The 19,416-nt window shown below is 44.4% G+C and overlaps 1 protein-coding gene across 1 annotated transcript in view; it reads right to left on the bottom strand.

The window, feature by feature from the left end:
• The window catches only part of fmn2b (formin 2b), a 596,705-nt gene that overhangs the window by 204,402 nt on the left and 372,887 nt on the right, over window positions 1-19,416 (bottom strand). Inside the window, exons 11-13 of the mRNA XM_070890955.1 lie at window positions 3,774-3,862; window positions 3,463-3,592; window positions 350-496 (exon numbers count right to left, since the gene is read on the bottom strand). Of these exons, the coding sequence (XP_070747056.1) occupies window positions 350-496; window positions 3,463-3,592; window positions 3,774-3,862 (366 nt within the window). The remainder of the gene's footprint in view (window positions 1-349; window positions 497-3,462; window positions 3,593-3,773; window positions 3,863-19,416) is intronic.

The following is a 19,416-nucleotide window of genomic DNA, read 5'->3' as shown; positions in this document are numbered from 1 at the left end:
GTGGATCTGTGGAATTCGCTGCCTCAGAGAGCTGTGGAAACTAGGACATTGAATAAATTTAAGACAGAAATAGACAGTTTCTTAAATGATAAGGGGATAAGGGATTAAGTGGAGCGGGCAGCGAAGTGGACCCGAGTCCATGATTGGATCAGCCATGATTGTATTAAATGGTGGAGCAGGCTCGAGGGGCCGTATGGCCTACTCCTGCTCCTATTTCTTATGTTATGTTCTTATGTAAAGCTCAAACCATGCTGAACAACAGAGATAAAACTACACTGCTGAACATTGCGAGCAGCTTTGATTGGATGCAGCCAAGCAGTCACAATTAGTGCACTTAGAATATACTTACACTGCTCTTGACATCTCGAAGCTTGGGAAGGATCTCTAAACCAAAGCCGTCTGCCTGGCCTCGACTCCTGTTCCCACCATTCATGTAGTTTCCAAAAGCGAGAATCAGACTCAGCACCTCTTTTACACTGGCACTTGTTTGGAATGTCTGAGGCAAGAACAGAAAAAATTTTATACCTTAACAACTTGGATTTCTGATTTTTTGCTAATTAATTTGCCCTGAAATCCATGTGTCATTTTACAGTTAAGGTGTTAAAATCAGCCCTTTTGAACATTGAATCATACTCGTGCAAGAGTTTTTACTCCTCACACAAGTGATTTTCCTTAAGTTTCAAAATGCCAAGCAAGTACAGTACCCTGTACAATACATCGGGCAATGCCAGCTTTTGAACTAATAGGGTATTTATTTTAGGGATATGTGGCACTGGCAAAGATGCATTTATTGCCTTTTTGATAGCATTGGTTCCACATCTGAGTAATTTGTTAGGCACTTCATAGTGGCATGAAAGTTAACCACAGTGTGAAATCAGAATCACATGTAGGGGTGGCTATTTCCTCCCTTAAAAGGGCATTAGTGAACCAGTTAGGTTTTAAAATAAAAATCTACCAAATTTCGTCATCATTGACTTCAGTTTCTCAGCTTGTCAGTGAGATCTGGACTCAACTCTGGATTGCAAGTCCAACACTATAACTACATTACTGTGGCTCAGTGGGTAGCACTTTAGCCTGAGTCAGAAGGTTGAGTGTTCAAATCCCACCCCAGCGACCCAAGTACCAAAAAAAAAATTGAGGCTGACCCTCCAGATGAGTAGTGGAGGTGCACTGTGCTGTCAGAGGTGCCGTCTTTTGGATGAGACATTAAACCGAGGCCCCATCTGCTTTCTCGGGTGGACGTAAAAGATCCATGGCACTATTTCAAAGAAGAGCCTGGGAGTTATCCCGATGTCCTGGCCAATATTTATCCCTCAGTCAACATCACTCACAGATTATCTGGTCATTGTCAAATTGCTGTTTGTGGGAGTTTTCTGTGTGCAAATAGGCTGCTGTGTTTCCTACATTACAACAGTGACTACACAAAAAAAAGTGGCTATAAATCACTTTGGGATTTCCTGAGGTCGTGAAAGCACTATATAAATGCAAGTCTTCTTTTCTTTTACCATTCCCTATTATACTGGCCAAAAGTTAACAATGTTCACCTTTGTACCAGTTTGCTCAAAATAAATGACACAAGATCACCCAGATATAGTATGATTTAACACTAACCAAATCACTTCGTCTGATTTTTTTCACTGAATGTTTTTCTTGTGATCTATGACCTTATTGAGGATGACATGCTAGCTCTGACTAAAACATGGCTCACACTCTGGTGACACCTCGCCTTTACCAAAGCTTCATCTCCTAACTATACTTTTCATTATTTGCGCCGCCCAAACCAATGGCGGTGTGGCCCTCATCACCAAGTCACACCTTTAGGTCCCCCACTACTCTTCTGGAACCTTGTCCTCCTTTAAGCGTCCCACCTTGTTCCACTCCCTTACCTCTTTTTTTAAGTCTTCATTGTCTACTGCACCAAGCCCTTCCCTGAGCTTATTCCCAAGATACTCATTTCCCCCCGCCCCCGTTTCCTCCCTTAGCCTCTTCACTCCTCATCCTAAATTATTTCAATCTCCATCTCCACTCCTCTTGTCCTCTAAATTCATTGCCCTCTCTAAACCTCCCTCTATATAAACTCTCCTACCCATATTCAGGAGCACCTCCATGACCATTTCTTCTCCCATGCCACTACCTCCATGGTCTTGATCATTGACTAGGCTATCTCCGACCACTTCCCTGTAACCCTCACCACCCACATCCCTCACCTACTTCTGCATCTGCCCCAAGTCACTTACAACTGTCCTCTTAAACTCCTAATATTTTTATTATGCCTCTTAAGTGCCTTTGTTCAAGGTGCTAATTGTGTATTTGTGACGTAGAAATTGACTTCTTAGCCAGAAGTAGCAACACAAAATAATCTACAGTTCTCCGATGTATAACTATTTCCATTATACTTGAAATTGTATTCAATTAGAATTTCTAAATCAAGTATTTCTCAAAGGAGCTTTTTTGGGGATAAAAACACAACATTTATTTTAAAATCTCTGTCCAATTAGTGTCCAAAACAATTAATTTTACCTCACATACACACAACACAGAATCTGTTCTGAATATACTACATAATTGCAAGCATTTTGCCTCTCGGAGCAAAAGAATATCACATTCAGGCACTTTACAGCAATTAGACCTCAATGGTTATAGAACTAAATTGGTACAAGTATATTTTTCATACTGTAAGGCGGTTAAAGCATAAATGTAGCAATAGTTTTAGTCATGTCACAAATGTTGCTATGTCAGATCAGCTCTAATCTGCTGAAACTAGTATTCGGGCCAGATATCAACATGGCAGCCAGACACTAGAGCAACTTGCGCATTAAAAATGCTTTAAGCTTATACTTATTATCAAAGTGAAAAGTAGACAAATATCCAACCAAGTTACATAAATGCACAAGGGAAAATGCAGGGGGGGAAAACCCCAGCATTTTCCATTTGAGAGAGAACCTCCATGCCTCCCTCGGAATCACCAGATTAAACTCAGAATTGGACAGTTCCCCCCCACTGTAATACTCCATTTATATTTTGCTCTCGAGATGTAAAGCTTGTTTCAAACAGTGATCACCACTGTTTACATCAAGGCCTATTAAGTAATACTCAACATTTATTATACAAACTATTTCCAAACATCTTAAAAGTTAATTTTGATTCCATCTTACTCTTTCAGGAGTACATTTAAAGTTTCAAATCTCTCCCCTCTCCACCCCATAATTTGTACTTGCATTTTTTACCCGTAAAAGTCTTCAAATGCAAGTGGTTTGATCCACACACCCCACCCCACGACCACCAATAAGGTGGTCTTTAAGAAGACAAAGAACTGTGTATGTTAGGAAGTGCATGTTTTATATAACGTCCTTTAACAAACCATAAAAGGAAACCTTGAAAAGGCAGGAGTGAAGACTCAGTAGCCTTAGAAGCTAAGAATGAGAACGGGGTGTACATTCTGTTTCATGTGGCGATACCTACCTTGCACAACTTGTCCATTATTTCAAGCTTACGGTTGATAGCAGCAATATTTTCCAAAAAGGTGGACTGGAAAAGGATACAAAACACTCGTTCGGAGAAATTGACAATTTGAGCCAGCTCATAGAGGAACCTGATGGAGAAAGAATAATCAGTCAATGCCTGTTTCCAAAAGCAGAAAGCTCCAGTCTCCCCATAGTCCCTTCCCACATGTATGCCAACAGGCAATAAAATAATGAAGCAAATGCATAAAAATTAAACACGTGACGTTGGCAGTTGAGAGGGGATTAAATTGCTGCTTAGAGAAAGCTTACTGTTCAGGCTTGTCCAAAGGCTTGGCATTGTCTTTGGATGACTTTTGGATCTGCTTTTCAATTTTTTCCAACTCTTCTTGCTGTGCTCGCTACATACAGAAAAGGAAACGATCAATTAAGCCCAATTTTAACAGCATTAATTAGGGGAACTTGATTTGCATGCGATCCTGCCATGTTTTGCGAGAAACTTGATCACTACTTTGCTGTCTCAGCAACAACAGGTAATTTAACAGACCAGCATGGCCATTTCTCTGCCTTGTGGAGAGCACTTTCGCCTCTAACTCACTGTTTGAAACGACTGTTCCTGCTCTTCTGATTTCGAAGCGTGGCTGGGCCGTAGCTCCCGTTTCTCTCATTATCTACTGTTACAACAACAACTTTTATTTATATAGCACCTTTAACATAGTGAAACAACCCAAGGCGCTTCACAGGAGTATTATGAGATAACAAATTTAACGCATAAGGAGAAATTAGGGCAGGTGACCAAAAGCTTGGTCAATGAGATAGGTTTTAAGGAGCATCTTGAAGGAAGAAAGAGAGTTGGGCGGCGGAGAGGTTTAAGCAGGGAATTCCAGAGCTTGGGGCCTAGGCAACAGAAAGCATGGCCACCAATGGTCGAGCAATTATAGCCAGGGATACTCAAGAGGGTAGAATTAGGAGAGTGCAGATATCTCAGAGGGTTGTGGGGCTGGAGGAGATCAGAGAGATTCAGAGGGGTGAGGCTATGGAGAGATCTGAAAATGGATGAGAATTTTGAAATCGAGGCGTTGCTTAACCGGGAGTCAACATAGGTCAGCAAGAACAGGGGTGATGGGTGAGCGGGACTTGGTGCGAGTTAGGACATGGGCTGCCGAGTTTTGGATCACCTCTAGTTTACGTATGGTAGAATGTGGGAGGCCAGCTTGGAGTGCATTGGAATAGTCAAGTCTAGAGGTAACAAAGGCATGGATGAAGGCTTCAGCAGCGGATGAGCTGCGGCAGAGATGGCGATGTTACGGAGGTGGAAATAGGCAGTCTTAGTTATGCTGCAGATATGTGGTCAAAAGCTCATTTCAGTGTCAAATATGACACCAAGGTTGCAAACAGTCCGGTTCAGCCTCAGACAAAAGTTGGGGAGAGGGATGGAGTCAGTGGCTAGGGAACGGAGTTTGTGGCGGGGACCAAAAACAATGACTTCGGTCTTCCCAATGTTCAATTGGAGAAAATTTCTGCTCATCCAGAACTGGATGTCGGATAAGCAGTCTGACAATTTAGAGACGGTGGAGGGGTCGAGAGAAGTGGTAGCGAGCTAAAGCTGGGTGTCATCAGTGTACATGTGAAAACTGATGCTGTATTTTCAGATGATGTCACCAAGGGGCAACATGTCGATGAGAAATAGGATGGGGGCCAAGGATAGATCCTTGGGGGACACCAGAGGTAACAATGCAGAGGTGAAGAGAACTGGTCAGCTACTTTTTGGAGAAATAGGACTTGATCAAAATTGCCAATTTTCGTCTTTTGAAGGTATTTAACTTCTCGCCAGGGTGCATTGCCTCACGAGAGTGGCCATTACTCACAGGAGGCTCAGTGGTGGGTGTCAGCAAGTTATGTGACTGTGGGAGAGGGAAAAGGGGCAATTGTAGGCCGGCTCGTCCTCACCCTATACCACTGGGTAGCAACAAGGAGTGGAAACATACCTTACGTTTACTGCTCCTAATCAGGGAGTGCGTCGGGCTGGCTGGTTTTGCTGTCTCTAACCATGGAGTGTTGAGGCTATTTTCAGTGTCCCTATCATTGCCCTGACTGACATCAGCTAATCCAGTGCAAAGGGCAATACTTTGACAAATTTAAAGCCTTACTTTGTAGCCCTTGCAGTTCAATCCCACATTACATGACGAAATTACTCATGATATTTTACTGAATAGTAGTTCAAAACATTTTGCAAATAAATGTATTTGTGACAAGCTAATAAGAATGCAGATTTTCTTGGAACATATTATGTGGGGGTCATTTTAACCTAACCCCACCCCAGCCTCCCGGCAGGAAACTGATGGCATCAGATCTGCCGCCCATTTTTATTTTCCATTGGGGTCACTGGAAAATAAATAAAGATAATCAGTTTGGGGGGAGGGGGGGCGTTAAACAGACAACAAATCTGGTCTGTCAGTTCCTGCCGGATGAGTTAGACTAAAATAACTCCATTTCAGCTGTTCACATTAGTGTGTGCTTTTTAGTAAGATTTCTCAGTGATTTGTCCTTTTGAAGGTCTGCTGAGAAGAGGCATTAATGGCTACAGTTTTGAAGGAAAAGTAGTAATACTTGTACAAAGGGAGCCATTGATATCACCAAGCATTACATTATGTTGGGTTATAAGGAAAGGTTATGTGGTCAGGATCATGGTTAGGTCAAGGGGATAGGAGATGAGTATCATCAAGCAAATGTGCCTGGTAAAAGGCAGGGGCAGAAGAGAGATGTGGAAGATGATAAAATTGATGCATTGGGTTGAGGAAAGCGCGAGGGGTGGAGATTGGGAATGAGAAGAAAGACAGAGGCAGTAAAGTAGTCAATCTCAATTTTGGACATGAAGATTTCCATGAGTTGTATACACTTGGCAGTAGAGGTGAGGGAGGAAGAGGGTCATAGAATGCAGCTGGCCATTGATCAGAGGAGTTTGGGATTATCTTTACCCTTCAGGATCATTTGGTTTCAGGGAGTGGTCCAGCTAGATCAGGTGGTGGATAAGGATGAAAACGTCTGGAGCCAGGATGTGGTTGCTCACAGGATGTTGACATATTCATCCAAAAGAAGGTAGTGGAGAGAAATTACCCTGGTCTCAAGGGAATGAACAATCTGCAAGGTGATGTGAAGTGGGCCAATGGCTGGAGACCACCAGTGTGGCCTGGAAAATTCAGTGGGGAGGAGAGGGGGAAAGGGAGGTTAAGAGAGATCATCGCTGAGGAATGACGTTTGATGGCAAATGGTGGCCTGACTGATTGCAGTACAAAAGGTTGCTGTGACTTGCTTACTATAGATGTGTTGAAATAAAATGACTTGGAAGGGAAGAGCTTTCTAATTGAAAACAGTACCATAGAAGCATTACATTCCAGAAAAAGCATGATGCAGATATCATTCATCAATAAAATACAAGACTGTCTGCAACACAGGAAGACAAACATGTCATCAGAATCTTTGATGAACACATCACCACCACAAAAGTCAGGTTTTGAGGACAAAAGGGTGCCGAGACATTTTCAAGAATGTATAATGTGCACAGGGATAGGAATTTACAATACTTTCCATCAGCACGACTCTATAACCATTTGAGTCAACTGTTTATTTATGAAGGTTTAAACATTCAATATATGGTTCTCGCTTTTGAGAAGCCGGGGTTATTTTATAATACAGATGAATGAATTCTACAGACTTGATAACATCGGAAATCTCTAACTGGGTGTAGTGCATCCATTCACTTAAAGCAGAAGAGGCAAAATGGAAACCAATGCATCGTTGTTGTAAAAATTAATTTAGAGTTTTACAAAGATGGAATGGTCTTAGTTGACAATGCTTAATTAAAATAAATATTTGTAATTATTACAGCTCACACACAAGAACTACTGGTGCATATGTTGCAGAGCCTGGTGGATTAAATTCAGAATATGGAAGTAAAAAGTGAGGTAATCCAAGTGTCTCTTCTTGTATTTCATTTTTTTTTTTAAGTAACATGGCACTGAAAAGGAGTAATCAAACTATCTGGACCATAACACTATTACTATTGAAACCAGAAGTCAAGTATTTTTGAGCTCAGGATCTTTCCAAGAACAAGGTTCACATTGACTACCACTTCAAGCACCAATACACTCCTGTATTATATGGCTTGGTGATAGATCTGCTCCCAAGCAGATTTCAGTAACAGTACAGGATGGCTTCAGTGAGGAATGAAAGCACTTCTACTTCAGGTGGACTATAATTATTTGAGTTGAGCTGTGGCGATCAGGAGAGGGGGAAAGAAAGGGTCTATTTTTCCCCACCAAGTTCACCAACCCTGGTAGACATGCCTTATCTTTCGGTTTCAGTTTATGGTTTTTTTTTCACCCAAGCTCTCAATTTAGGTTAATGGTCATTTAAAAAAAATAACCGCAGACTACTCAATATGGTCGGTTTTGAAACCAGTCAAAGAACCGATTCCTGCAGGACACAACATTTTATACACAAGATTACCTGCAGTATTGTATTACAAAGTGATTTTGAAAACAAAGCTGTCAAATCCAATTCTGTTTAGCTTTCTTAATTTCATAAATTGTCCCCCAAAGATATTTTAGATTTATTGGACCGGATCAGTCCAGTCTATCTTCAACAGCACCATGGCAGCAGTACTAGCAGCACGAGAGAGAAGTCGGAAACTAAAATAGAGTTAATACTGCCGGCACCAAAGCTGCGGCATTTCATTCCAAACATTTATGACAAATTACTTGGTCTTCTAGCTATACATTCTCGGCCCATGATTGAGAAATCAAGACTTTTCTCATTTAGAGTCGAGAAGTTTCTTTAAACACTGCTATTGGTCTTTAACGTTCACTAGAAAAGGCAGATGGAGTCTCGGGGTGAAATTGTCTGTTGGGGGCAGTAACCTTGGCAAGGTGAGACTTCCTGCACCCGGGGCGGAAGTTCCGTCCCGTTAAAGGGGAGGGCACGCTGAGAGTGCTGCAGTGGGGCAAGGGCCCTCCACTATACCACCAGGGATGCGGATCCTATGGCCGCAGCCCGGCTCAGAAGCAGAGTGCCGGGCTGCACAATAATGGCACGGACCCCGCGAAAAATATCACGGAAGGCCGGATAGGTAAGTCGGCCAAAAAATTTAAATGGCGCCGCGCACCTCCTCTTTAAACGTTGCCCCGCGAGTAGATGCAGCCCAGTTCATGACCCACGAGGCTGGCGCCGACATCGCCCATGGCATCCTCACAGGGCGCTGCCCAATTTCCCCCGTAGGGAGTAAAGGGTCGCTGCGCATGGCGATGACGTCATTGCCAGCGGCGCAACGGCCCGGGCACTATCGGCAGGAGCGGGTCGCTACCGGTTTTGCACTTCCGCTAACTCCTGTACAATTTCACGGGAGCCGGTAGCGCCACGCCCCCCCCCCCCCAGCCCCCGGGACGAGAAATTGGTTTGCGTCACGGTAGCACCCCCAGGGGCACTATCGACAATTGCAAACCATGCAAATTTCTCCCTCTCAGGTTAACATCCCATTACAGGTATTGTGTATGTAGGTAATGACTTTGTAATGACTCCACGAGGCAGGGTATGGTACTTAAACTGTGCAGACTGTAGTCCTTTATTTGCAGCTCCTCGAGTGAGGACACCAAGCTGTGAGCTCCCTTACTGGGTTACCTGCAGTGTGCGGGATGGTAACCCTTAGGTTCCCAGCAGCAGCACCCTCTGGTGTACAGGTAAGGTGTGGACAGTGTAAGGTACATTCAGTGTTACAGACATCATATAACAATACAAGCATGCATACATAACAACAGGCGCTCTAAGTACAGTACTACACTGGGGTGCAAGCCTAAATTATGCACTCAGGTTCTGTTGTGGGCTGTAGCTAATCCTTTAGACTTGAGTGCGCTTCCAACTGACACGAATTAAAAGAGCCCATTACCACCATCTCAAGAGTCACTTTCCTGACACCACAATGATTGGAATGAAAGGATCCAGAAAGTGCCCAGCAAGACAAAGGTCCATTCCTCACATTGGTTCATTTTTAGGAAAGGGAACCAGCTTTGTAATTACTGGATTCCTATCTTAACAAAACAATGGTTTGCATTTTGGGGGGGGGGGGCAATTCATAATGCTGATGAAAAGCACTCACATGCCACCAGAGTCAGATGACAAACAATCCAAATGCTGTGGTTGTAGAGGGGAGACAAGCTGGCAGTGACTCCAGTGCAGGATCACTTCAAGCATGTCTGGCCAACCATATCCTGCTTCCAGTACCAGCTTCCAGCAAAAGTCACAGCATGAAAATTCCAAACATGTAAGTGAAATTTTTTCATTACTGCCTGTGATGTGACAAAAACGATTGTGCAAACTTCTAAACAAATAGAGGACAAAAAGGCTATGAAAACATTAATGTCCTACATGTATTTGGGATTTTAAATATATTTAAAGTGTGTGCATTTTACACGCTCTGCAGATTGAGGAGCTGTCTTTGAAAAGCATGTTGAGGAACTTTCAAGCAAGCTAGTCCAAGATAGAACTTTCTCTTACATAAAAGTCTGAGTATTTTTGATTTAGAAGATCTTGTCTCAACCAACCAAAAACATGCTGTGCTTTTCAAAGATACCCTGTCGCACTGCCACAGCTCAGGTATCACTTTAAATTTCAAAACATATGCATTCAGGTTTGTGACCCAATATAGTAAAAATAGTTTGGCTTATTAAATAGACACTCTGCCCTTCTCATACAGCACTAACCTTAAGGGATTGTCTCTTTAGGAACCACACTCATTTATCAACTTTTAACTTTACAAAATTAAATGCAGTTTGTCCTATTATTAGTATGTTTAAAAAAAACATCAATTTGTGGTGAGGAAGAGATTGGCTGCGGGTTACGAATGGCCACAAATTACTGGACGATTTGCGCTGCTCTGCTGTTAGCTTTGCATAAAGGGTAGCTCGCCGTCAACCTCCCTATGACTTGCAAGAAATTCCTGGATTTGCGCCGTAAAGAAGAGATTAATCGATGAGATTTATGGTCCTGACAGGCCCTCAACCTTGGAGGCCTAGAAAGGGAAGAACAGAAACTGTGGACTCTCATTCCTACAGGTAGTGAATTGTTCCTAGAGGTTTTTCTGAAGTTTACATTTTTTTTTCCTAATTTTCCTTTTTCTCCTCTATCAATTTATTTATTTCCCTCGCTTCATTTCTCTTTCTGTATCTAATTTGACTCGAATTCACCCAATTTCCTTCTGCTTCGATCGCTTGGTTTCTTTCTTTAACCTTAAAGCTCATTGGGCCTGATGAACAGGAGGTTGCAAAGGCCCCACACCGTGATCAATTCACAGTTCCAGCGATTTGCGGCGCAAAAATATGACCGGAAAGATTAAAAATCCAATTCATGGCGCTCACTGTGAGATGACCCGTTCCATCAGTTTCTGGGCCATGCGTGGACAGCAAAAGGCAGAATCCCTGCAGTATGGAATATAATTGTAATTGTAGCTTCATGCTGGAAATAAATATCCAAATGCACTGGTCTGGGGCTGTTTTCTTTAAAACAGAGGAAGCTAAGGGGAGATTTAATTAAGGTATATAAAATTATGAGGGGCCTAGATAGTGTGGATAAGAAGGACCGATTTCCCTTAGCAGAGAGGTCAATAACCAGGGGGCATAGATTTAAAGTAATTGGTAGAAGAATTAGAGGGGATTTGAAGAGAAATATTTTCACCCAGAGGGTGGTGGGCGTCTGGAACTCACTGTCTGAAAGGGTGGTAGAGGCAGAAATCCTCGTCACATTTAAAAAGTACTGGCTATGCACGTGAAGTGCTGTAACCTGCAGGGCTACGGACCAAGAGCTAGAAAGTAGGATTAGGCTGGACAGCTCTTTACATTGAGTGTGTGGAATATTATTTGAATGGCGGCAGATTAGGAAAAGGGGAGGTGTAACGAGACCTGGGTGTCATGTTTCATCAGTCACAAAGTGGCTACGCAGGTACAGCAGGTGGTAAAAGAAGGCAAATGGTATGTTGGCCTTCATAGCTAGGGGATTTGAATATAGGAGCAGGGAGGTCTTACTGCAGTTGTACAGGACCTTAGTGAGGCCTCACCTGGAATATTGTGTTCAGTTTTGGTCTCCTAGTCTGAGGAAGGACGTTCTTGCTATTGAGGGAGTGCAGCGAAGGTTCACCAGACTGATTCCAGGGATGGCTGGGTTGTCATATAAGGAGAGACTGGATCAACTGGGCCTTTATTCACTGGAGTTTAGAAGAATGAGAGAGGATCTCATAGAAACATATAAGATTTTGACGGGACTGGACAGGTTAGATGCGGGAAGAATGTTCCCGATGTTGGGGAAGTCCAGAACCAGGGGACATAGTCTTAGGATAAGGAGTCGGCCGTTTAGGACTGAGATGAGGAGAAACTTCTTCACTCAGAGAGTTGTTATCCTGTGGAATTCCCTGCCGCAGAGAGTTGTTGATGCCAGTTCATTGGATATGTTCAAGAGGGAGTTAGATATGGCCCTTACGGCTAAAGGGATCAAGGGGTATGGAGAGAAAGCAGGAAAGGGATACTGAGGGAATGATCAGCCATGATCTTATTGAATGGTGGTGCAGGCTCGAAGGGCCGAATGGCCTACTCCTGCACCTATTTTCTATGTTTCTATAAACGAACAGGAAATCGGTGGATCAAAATGGAATATATATATATCATCCTCAAGATATCCCAAAGTGCTGCACAGACAAATTATTTTTGAAGTGTAGTCATTATTGTTTAATGGGCAAACATGGCAGACAAAGTTCCACAAATAGCTAATGAGATCATTTATTTGGGAAAACTCTGAATAGTGACATAGGATCTTCTACATCCACCTGAACAAGCAGGTGGTTGTTCAATTTAAATGTTTCATCTGGACGACAGCACATCCAACAAAGCTGCACGCCTTCAGTGTTGCATTGGTGTGCCTGCTGAGATTATGTTATGCTAAAGTCAGGGAATGGAGCTTGAAGCTACAGCCTTCTGATGGAGAACAAAAAGTGATACTTTGGATTGTTAAGGTAGGCCTAGCAAATATTCCACAGCGTGTTTAGCGAACAGAAATTTCTTAGTTCATTTTGTAATCACAAATATCCACATTTTATTTATTTCAGTTGAACACCTCCTTCCCTCTCCTATCCCTAAAGAAGAAACCTCCTTTGGGCTTGTCAAGGTGGTAAATGCCAATAGTTACACAGGATTACATAGGATATATGGCACAGACCATGCCAGCATTTATGCTCCAGCTTCCTCCCATCTTTCCTCATCTAAATCGATCAGCATTACCTTCTATTCCTTTCCCCCTCATGTGCTTAATAGAGCACATTCGAATTTTCCGAACCAATGGTTTTTGTTGTGAACCTCTGCCCATTAGGATCTGGATTAACACTGCCCCAAGTCTTTCTACATTAACCAAGAATAGAAGAAAGAATTCCATCCCATTAGTCTGGGCTGTTTTCAAACTCAGGCCTCATAGGTGAAAGACCAGCGTTTTAATCTGAGGGAATGCTGCACTGTCGGAGGTGATGCCTTTCAGATGAGACATGAAACTGAGGCCCATTCTGCCCCCTTAGGTGGGCGTAAAAGATCCTTTGGCACTCCTTAATATTTATAGAAGGTCATGCTGATCGGGTTAGATTAGGAAGGGCGAGAGGAGGATCCATATAAATATGTAATCAATTGCCACAACTCACTCCACGAGATGAACTTATGTATTATTGTTTTCAGTTCATTGTTCTCTTCAATATTAAAAGGTTTAATATCTTAGCATGACCCTTCTTTATCAAAGAAATCGAGTCCATGTCATTTTACACATCTACGATTGAAGAGTTTGAGGTGAGCACAATTAAATACAACTTGCCACACTGAGAAACTAGGATCTATGGAAATTGTTTGCAGCTTTGGCTGGTCAAATGATGAGCATCATTTAATGTTAATGTAATAAAATGTTCTTAATTTCAGACATTCATCACCTTTTGCATCAAATGCCTGAAGTTATGTTCCCACAAACAATAAAGCCTTTGATTAAAAATCAGTTTAGCAGCTATTGGAACAGAATTTACAGCTACTTCAACGGTTTGTATTAATGAACAGAATATTAATTGAGGGCCCTGATCTGTTGGGCTTATAGCTTTGATTAAAAAAATGAAGATATCCAAGAAATTAAAGGCACCCGCATTAGTGGGATTGGGTTTAATTTTCAACAGTTAATAAAGCACTTTCTTAAAAATACAAGATTTTGTACTTGCTTTGGTCAGTGAAATATGCAAATTGATGCGAGATTTATGTGAAATGGGGACAAGGGATGAGAAGCCAGTTTACAGCACTTAATTAATGGGAAGACTTTTAACAAGGTCCCACATAAGAGATTAGTGTGCAAAATTAAAGCACATGGTATTGGGGGTAATGTATTGACATGGATAGAGAACTGGTTGGCAGACAGGAAGCAGAGAGTAGGAATAAATGGGTCCTTTTCAGAATGGCAGCCAGTGACTAGTGGGGTACCGCAAGGTTCAGTGCTGGGACCCCAGCTATTTACAGTATACATTAATGATTTAGACGAAGGAATTGAATGTAATATCTCCAAGTTTGCAGATGACACTAAACTGGGTGGCAGTGTGAGCTATGAAGAGGATGCTAAGAGGCTGCAGGGTGACTTGGACGGGTTAGGTGAGTGGGCAAATGCATGGCAGATGCAGTATAATGTGGATAAATGTGAGGTTATCCACTTTGGTGGCAAAAACAGGAGGGCTGATTATTATCTGAATGGTGACAGATTGGTAAAGGGGGAGGTGCAACGAGACCTGGGTGTCATGGTACATCAGTCATTGAAGGCTGGCATGCAGGTACAGCAGGCGGTGAAGGCGGCAAATGGCATGTTGGTCTTCTTAGCGAGAGGATTTGAGTATAGGAGCAGGGAGGTCTTACTACAGTTGTACAGGGCCTTGGTAAGGCCACACCTTGAATATTGCGTTCAGTTTTGGTCTCCTAATCTGAGGAAGGACATTCTTGCTATTGCGGGATTGCAGCGAAGGTTCACCGGACTGATTCCCGGGATGACAGGACTGACATATGAAGACAGACTGGATCGACTAGGCTTGTATTCAATGGAATTTAGAAGAATGAGAGGGGATCTCATAGAAACATATAACATTGATGGGATTGGACAGGTTAGATGCAGGAAGAATGTTCCCGATGTTGGGGAAGTCTAAGGATTAGGGGTAAGCCATTTAGGAGAAACTTTTTCACTCAGAGTTGTGGGCATGTGGAATTCTCTACCACAGAAAGTTGTTGGGGCCAATTCGTTCGATATATTCAAAAGGGAGTTAGATGTGGCCCTCACGGCTAAAGGGATCAAAGGATATGGAGAGAAAGCAGAAATGGGGTACTGAAGTTGCATGATCAGCCATGATCATGATGAATGGTGGTGCAGGCTCGAAGGGCTGAATGGCCTACTCCTGCACCTATTTTCTATGTTTCTATGTTTCGATGTAACACAAGATAGAAAGACTTCGGTTCAGCTTCAACTGTGTACTTCACAAAAAATCATCATAGGCAGTCCCTCGGAATCGGGGAGGACTTGCTTCCACTCCCTAATTGAGTTCTTTGATGGCTGAACAGTCTGACACGGGAGCCACAGACCTGTTTACAGGTGGGACAGACATTCATCGGGGGAAGGGGTCGGGAGGGCTGGTTTGCTGCGCGCTCCTTCTGCTGCCTGCGCCTGGCCTCTTCATGCTCCTTGCGTCGAGACTCAAAGAGCTCAATGCCCTCCCGGATGGACTTGCTCCACCTCGGGCGATCTGCGGCCAGGGTCTCCCAGGTGTCAGTGGTGATGTCGCACTTTACCAGGGAGGCTTTAAGGGCATCCTTATAACATTTCCGCTGTCCTCCTTCGGCTCGTTTACCATGAAGGAGCTCCACATTAAGCAATAGCTTAGGGAGTCTCGTATCTGGCATGCGTACTATGTGGCCTGCCCAGCGAAGCTGATCGAGTGTGGTCAGTGCTTCAATACTGGGGATGTTAGCCTGGTTGAGGACACTGATGTTGATGCGCCTGTCCTCCCAGGAGATTTGCAGGATCTTGCGGAGACATCGTTGGTGATATAACTCCAGCGACTTGAGGTGTCTTCTGTACATTGTCCATGCCTCAGACCCATACAGGAGTGCGGGTATTACTACAGCTCTGTAGACCATGAGTTGGTGGTAGATTTGAAGGCCTGGTCTTCAAACACACTTTTCCGCAGGCGGCTGAAGGCTGCGCTGGCACACTGGAGGCGATGCTAAATCTCCGCATCAATGTCTGCCTTTGTTGACAAGAGGCTCCCGAGATATGGGAAGTGGTCCACGTTGTCCAGGGCCACGCCGTGGATCTTGATGTTTGGAGGGCAGTGCTGTGCGGCGGTGACAGGCTGGTGAAGGACCTTTGTCTTACGGATGTTAAGCGTAAGGCCCATGCTTTCATATGCCTCAATGAATACATTGACTATATCCTAGAGTTCAGCCTCAGAATGTGCACAGACGCAGGTGTCGTCCGCATTCTGCAGCTCAACAACAGAGGTTGGGGTGATCTTGGACCTGGCCTGGAGGTGGCGTAGATTAAACAGCTTCCCACTGGTTCCGTAGTTTAATTCCACTTCAGCGGGGAGCTTGTTGATTGTGAGGTGGAGCATGGCGGCGAGGAAGATTGAGAAGAAGGTTGGAGCAATGACGCAGCCCTGTTTGACCCCGGTCCGGTCGTGGATTGAGTCTGTAATGGATCCGTTGGGGTAAGGATCACGGCCTGCATGTCATCTAGAAGTAGGCGAAGGATGTTGACAAACTTTTGGGGGCATCCGAAACGGAGGAGGACGCTCCATAGACCCTCACGGTTGACAGTGTCAAAGGCCTTTGTAAGATCAAAAAAGTTCATGTCTAAGGGCTGCCGCTGCTCGCTGCAATTTCCTGCAACTGGCGCGCTGCAAAGATCAGGTCTGTTGTGCCCCGTAGGGGACGAAATCCGCATTGTGATTCCGGGAGGAGCTCCTCGGTCACAGGGGGAAGACGATTGAGGAGAACTCGAGTGACAACTTTCCCAGTGGCTGATAGCAGGGAGATTCCCCTGTAGTTGCCGCAGTCGGACTTGACCCCCTTTTTAAAAATGGTCACAATCACTGCATCTCAGATCTCCCGGCATGCTCTCCTCCCTCCAGATGAGAGAGACTGGGTCATGTATCCGCGCCAACAGCGCCTCTCCGCCATATTTTAGCCGCGCAACAAAAGCCATATGGCAGTGGAGGGGAGGGGGGTGGGAAAGAGACGAGGCAGCACGGAGCGACACTGAGGGGGGGATGGGGGAGGGGGGGTGGTGAGCAGTGAGAGGGCCACATGGAGAGAGGGAGCGGGAGCGACATGGGGGGGCGGAGTGGGGGGAGAAGGGGAAGAGAGAGTAGGAGGGAGGGGAGCGACACTGAGATGGGGTTGGGGGGGGGGGGGGGGGAGAAGAGAGAGAGGGAGCCATACGGAGAGAGGGAGAGGGAGCGATTGGGAGGTGGGTGGGGGGGAGGCGAAGAGAGGGTAGGGGGGAGGGGAGCGACACGGAGTGGGGGGAGGGGGCTTGCAGAGGGAGATCGGGACACGAGTGTGATCCTCATTTGAAAGGGCAACCCATTTCACAGGTCACTCAGTGCTGCTCTGATTTTGACAAGAGGAATGAAACAGCCACCTTGGTCAGCTTTCCCTTGCTGCGAGGAGAGAGATACCCCTCCACTCGGCATATTTTAAATACCAGCATGCAGCAGTGCATTTGCAGAATTACACGCTGTGAATCTCGAGCCCTGGTACCAAGGGGTGATTGCGTTGCCCTACATGGAGCTACTTCGAATCTGAACTAATTCCTCTGAACTAGCAACTTACTTGCACCCACTTGCAAGCATAAGCGCTTGTCCAAGCTACAAACTTGTGACTACATGACCACTTCAGATTCTGCAGCTCCATTACATCAGCCAAAGGTGGACGGGAAGAGTTAACTTTGATTTGCGATGATTTCACTTCATTTCACCGATACCCATGTTTAGGAAAACTCTCATACACTGCCAAGACACCCACTAACAATGTACTATTTACTCAAGTCTACAGAACCCTCTACGTAAATAGAAGGAAATCCCACGAGAAAAATTTGGTATGATCACAGAACACACTTATTATAAAAGAATGCATTACTTCATAATTATTTATGGTTTATAGCCACTGTCTGAATATTTAGGAAGCATTTCATCTTCGGAATGATTTACCCTTTCCACTTTTATTATACCCATATGGTCTCGGGTTTTTCTGCAGACATGATACATCCTGGCAATCCCTTTTTCCCCCTTGCCAAAGACATGGTCATCTGGTTTAGTTTCATTGAAAAAGTAAACAAGGCAATGCCATCTTAGAATGGGAGTAGGATTTCCAAGACCGCTCGGCTCTGCAGCTTGAAACCTTATGTGCAAGAACGGCGCTTGGAGTTTTCAAAGCACTGAAAGTAAATTGGTGAACGTGTTTCATTCTTCGCTAAGATATTCAGTAAAATATGTAATGTTCACTAGAGACCCATCAGGAGCACAGAGGTTTTTTTTTTTTTTAAATGGAGTGAAATGATAACGTTTAACTTGTACACATTTTTCAACTACCTTCTCAAAACCACGCACATGCGAAATGACCAGATGCATCAAATTAGGTTCTCAGATCATTTTAAGAGTTAATCCGTGTGCGCATGTCATTTGTAAAGTTGTATTTGTCTCCAATTTTAGGCCTCCCACGGATGCCCACTACTACAAAACAAACAATTTCCTTTAGCTGTGGGGCCGACAGTCTGGCCCACAGGTTTCATTATGCCACTCCGCCATTAACCAACTGAGGGAACGACTTCTCTCACCCTTTTTTGTGGTCTTTTAATTTCCAGGATCAGGTATCTCTGCTCTTCAAGCACTCCTGGACTCACACCTCTGCTACCAAGAGGGTGAACTGACCGAGTCTGGCAAGCTTCTTTCCAAGCCCACTATCAATGCCTCTTGGACCAGCTACTTGGAGGCACAAGTTGCCACTTCTACTGGACCATCCTATAAATTTCCCTCCCCTCCCTTCTGTTTTCGGGGTCATCTAAACCCACCTTCAGAGATGCCGTATTTTGAATGAGACGCTAAATCTCGGCCCTGTCTGCCCTCTCGGGTGCAAGCAAAAGATCCCACAGCAATATTTGAAAGAGAGCAGGGGAGTTCTCCTTGGTGTCCTAGCCAACATCTTCACCTAAAATCGATGATCTGGTCATTTATTTCACTGCTGTTTGTGGAAGCTTGCTGTGCACAAATTGGTTGTCGCAACAGTGACTACATTTCAAAAGTACTTCATTGGCTGCAAAGTGCTTTGGGACATCCTGAGGTTGTGAAAGCCGCTATATAAATGCAAGTTCTTTCTTCAGTCAGCTCAGTAGTGTTCACATCAGGAACACAGAACGTTGGAGGATCAAACCTGGCTTCTCTCAGTGTGACACTGAATGTTACTGCATTCAGCACCACCCCAAGTTTCCTCCAGCCTCGCAATGTTCTTTAAACTTTTCCCTGGAGGTATTTCCTATTGAGGTTAAGATGCCAACAGCTGCTCGGTACCTCAACCAAGTGCGAACCTAGACAGTGTGTGTAAGCAGGCCAATAGACTATGCATGTGAACACAGCCCTGTTCTTGCCCAACGCCCTCACACACCGTGACCCTGAATTTGCGGTGCGAGGCTATGCCTCCGATCATAAAATGCCCGCATACCTGGTGTTCCGGGAGGTACAGTGATTCGTGGTCCTGGGCCTCTCCAGGTACCCGCGGGTAGAGGCCCACGTATCTCAGGGATGCACATGGTTCTTAAGTGTCCCTGGGATCACATGGGCCAGCCCAACCAATAAAAGGGAATCCCC

Source organism: Pristiophorus japonicus, chromosome 9 (genome assembly GCF_044704955.1).
Source record: "Pristiophorus japonicus isolate sPriJap1 chromosome 9, sPriJap1.hap1, whole genome shotgun sequence".
Lineage (NCBI taxonomy): Eukaryota > Metazoa > Chordata > Chondrichthyes > Pristiophoridae > Pristiophorus > Pristiophorus japonicus.
This window is presented reverse-complemented; position numbering and strand designations above follow the sequence as displayed.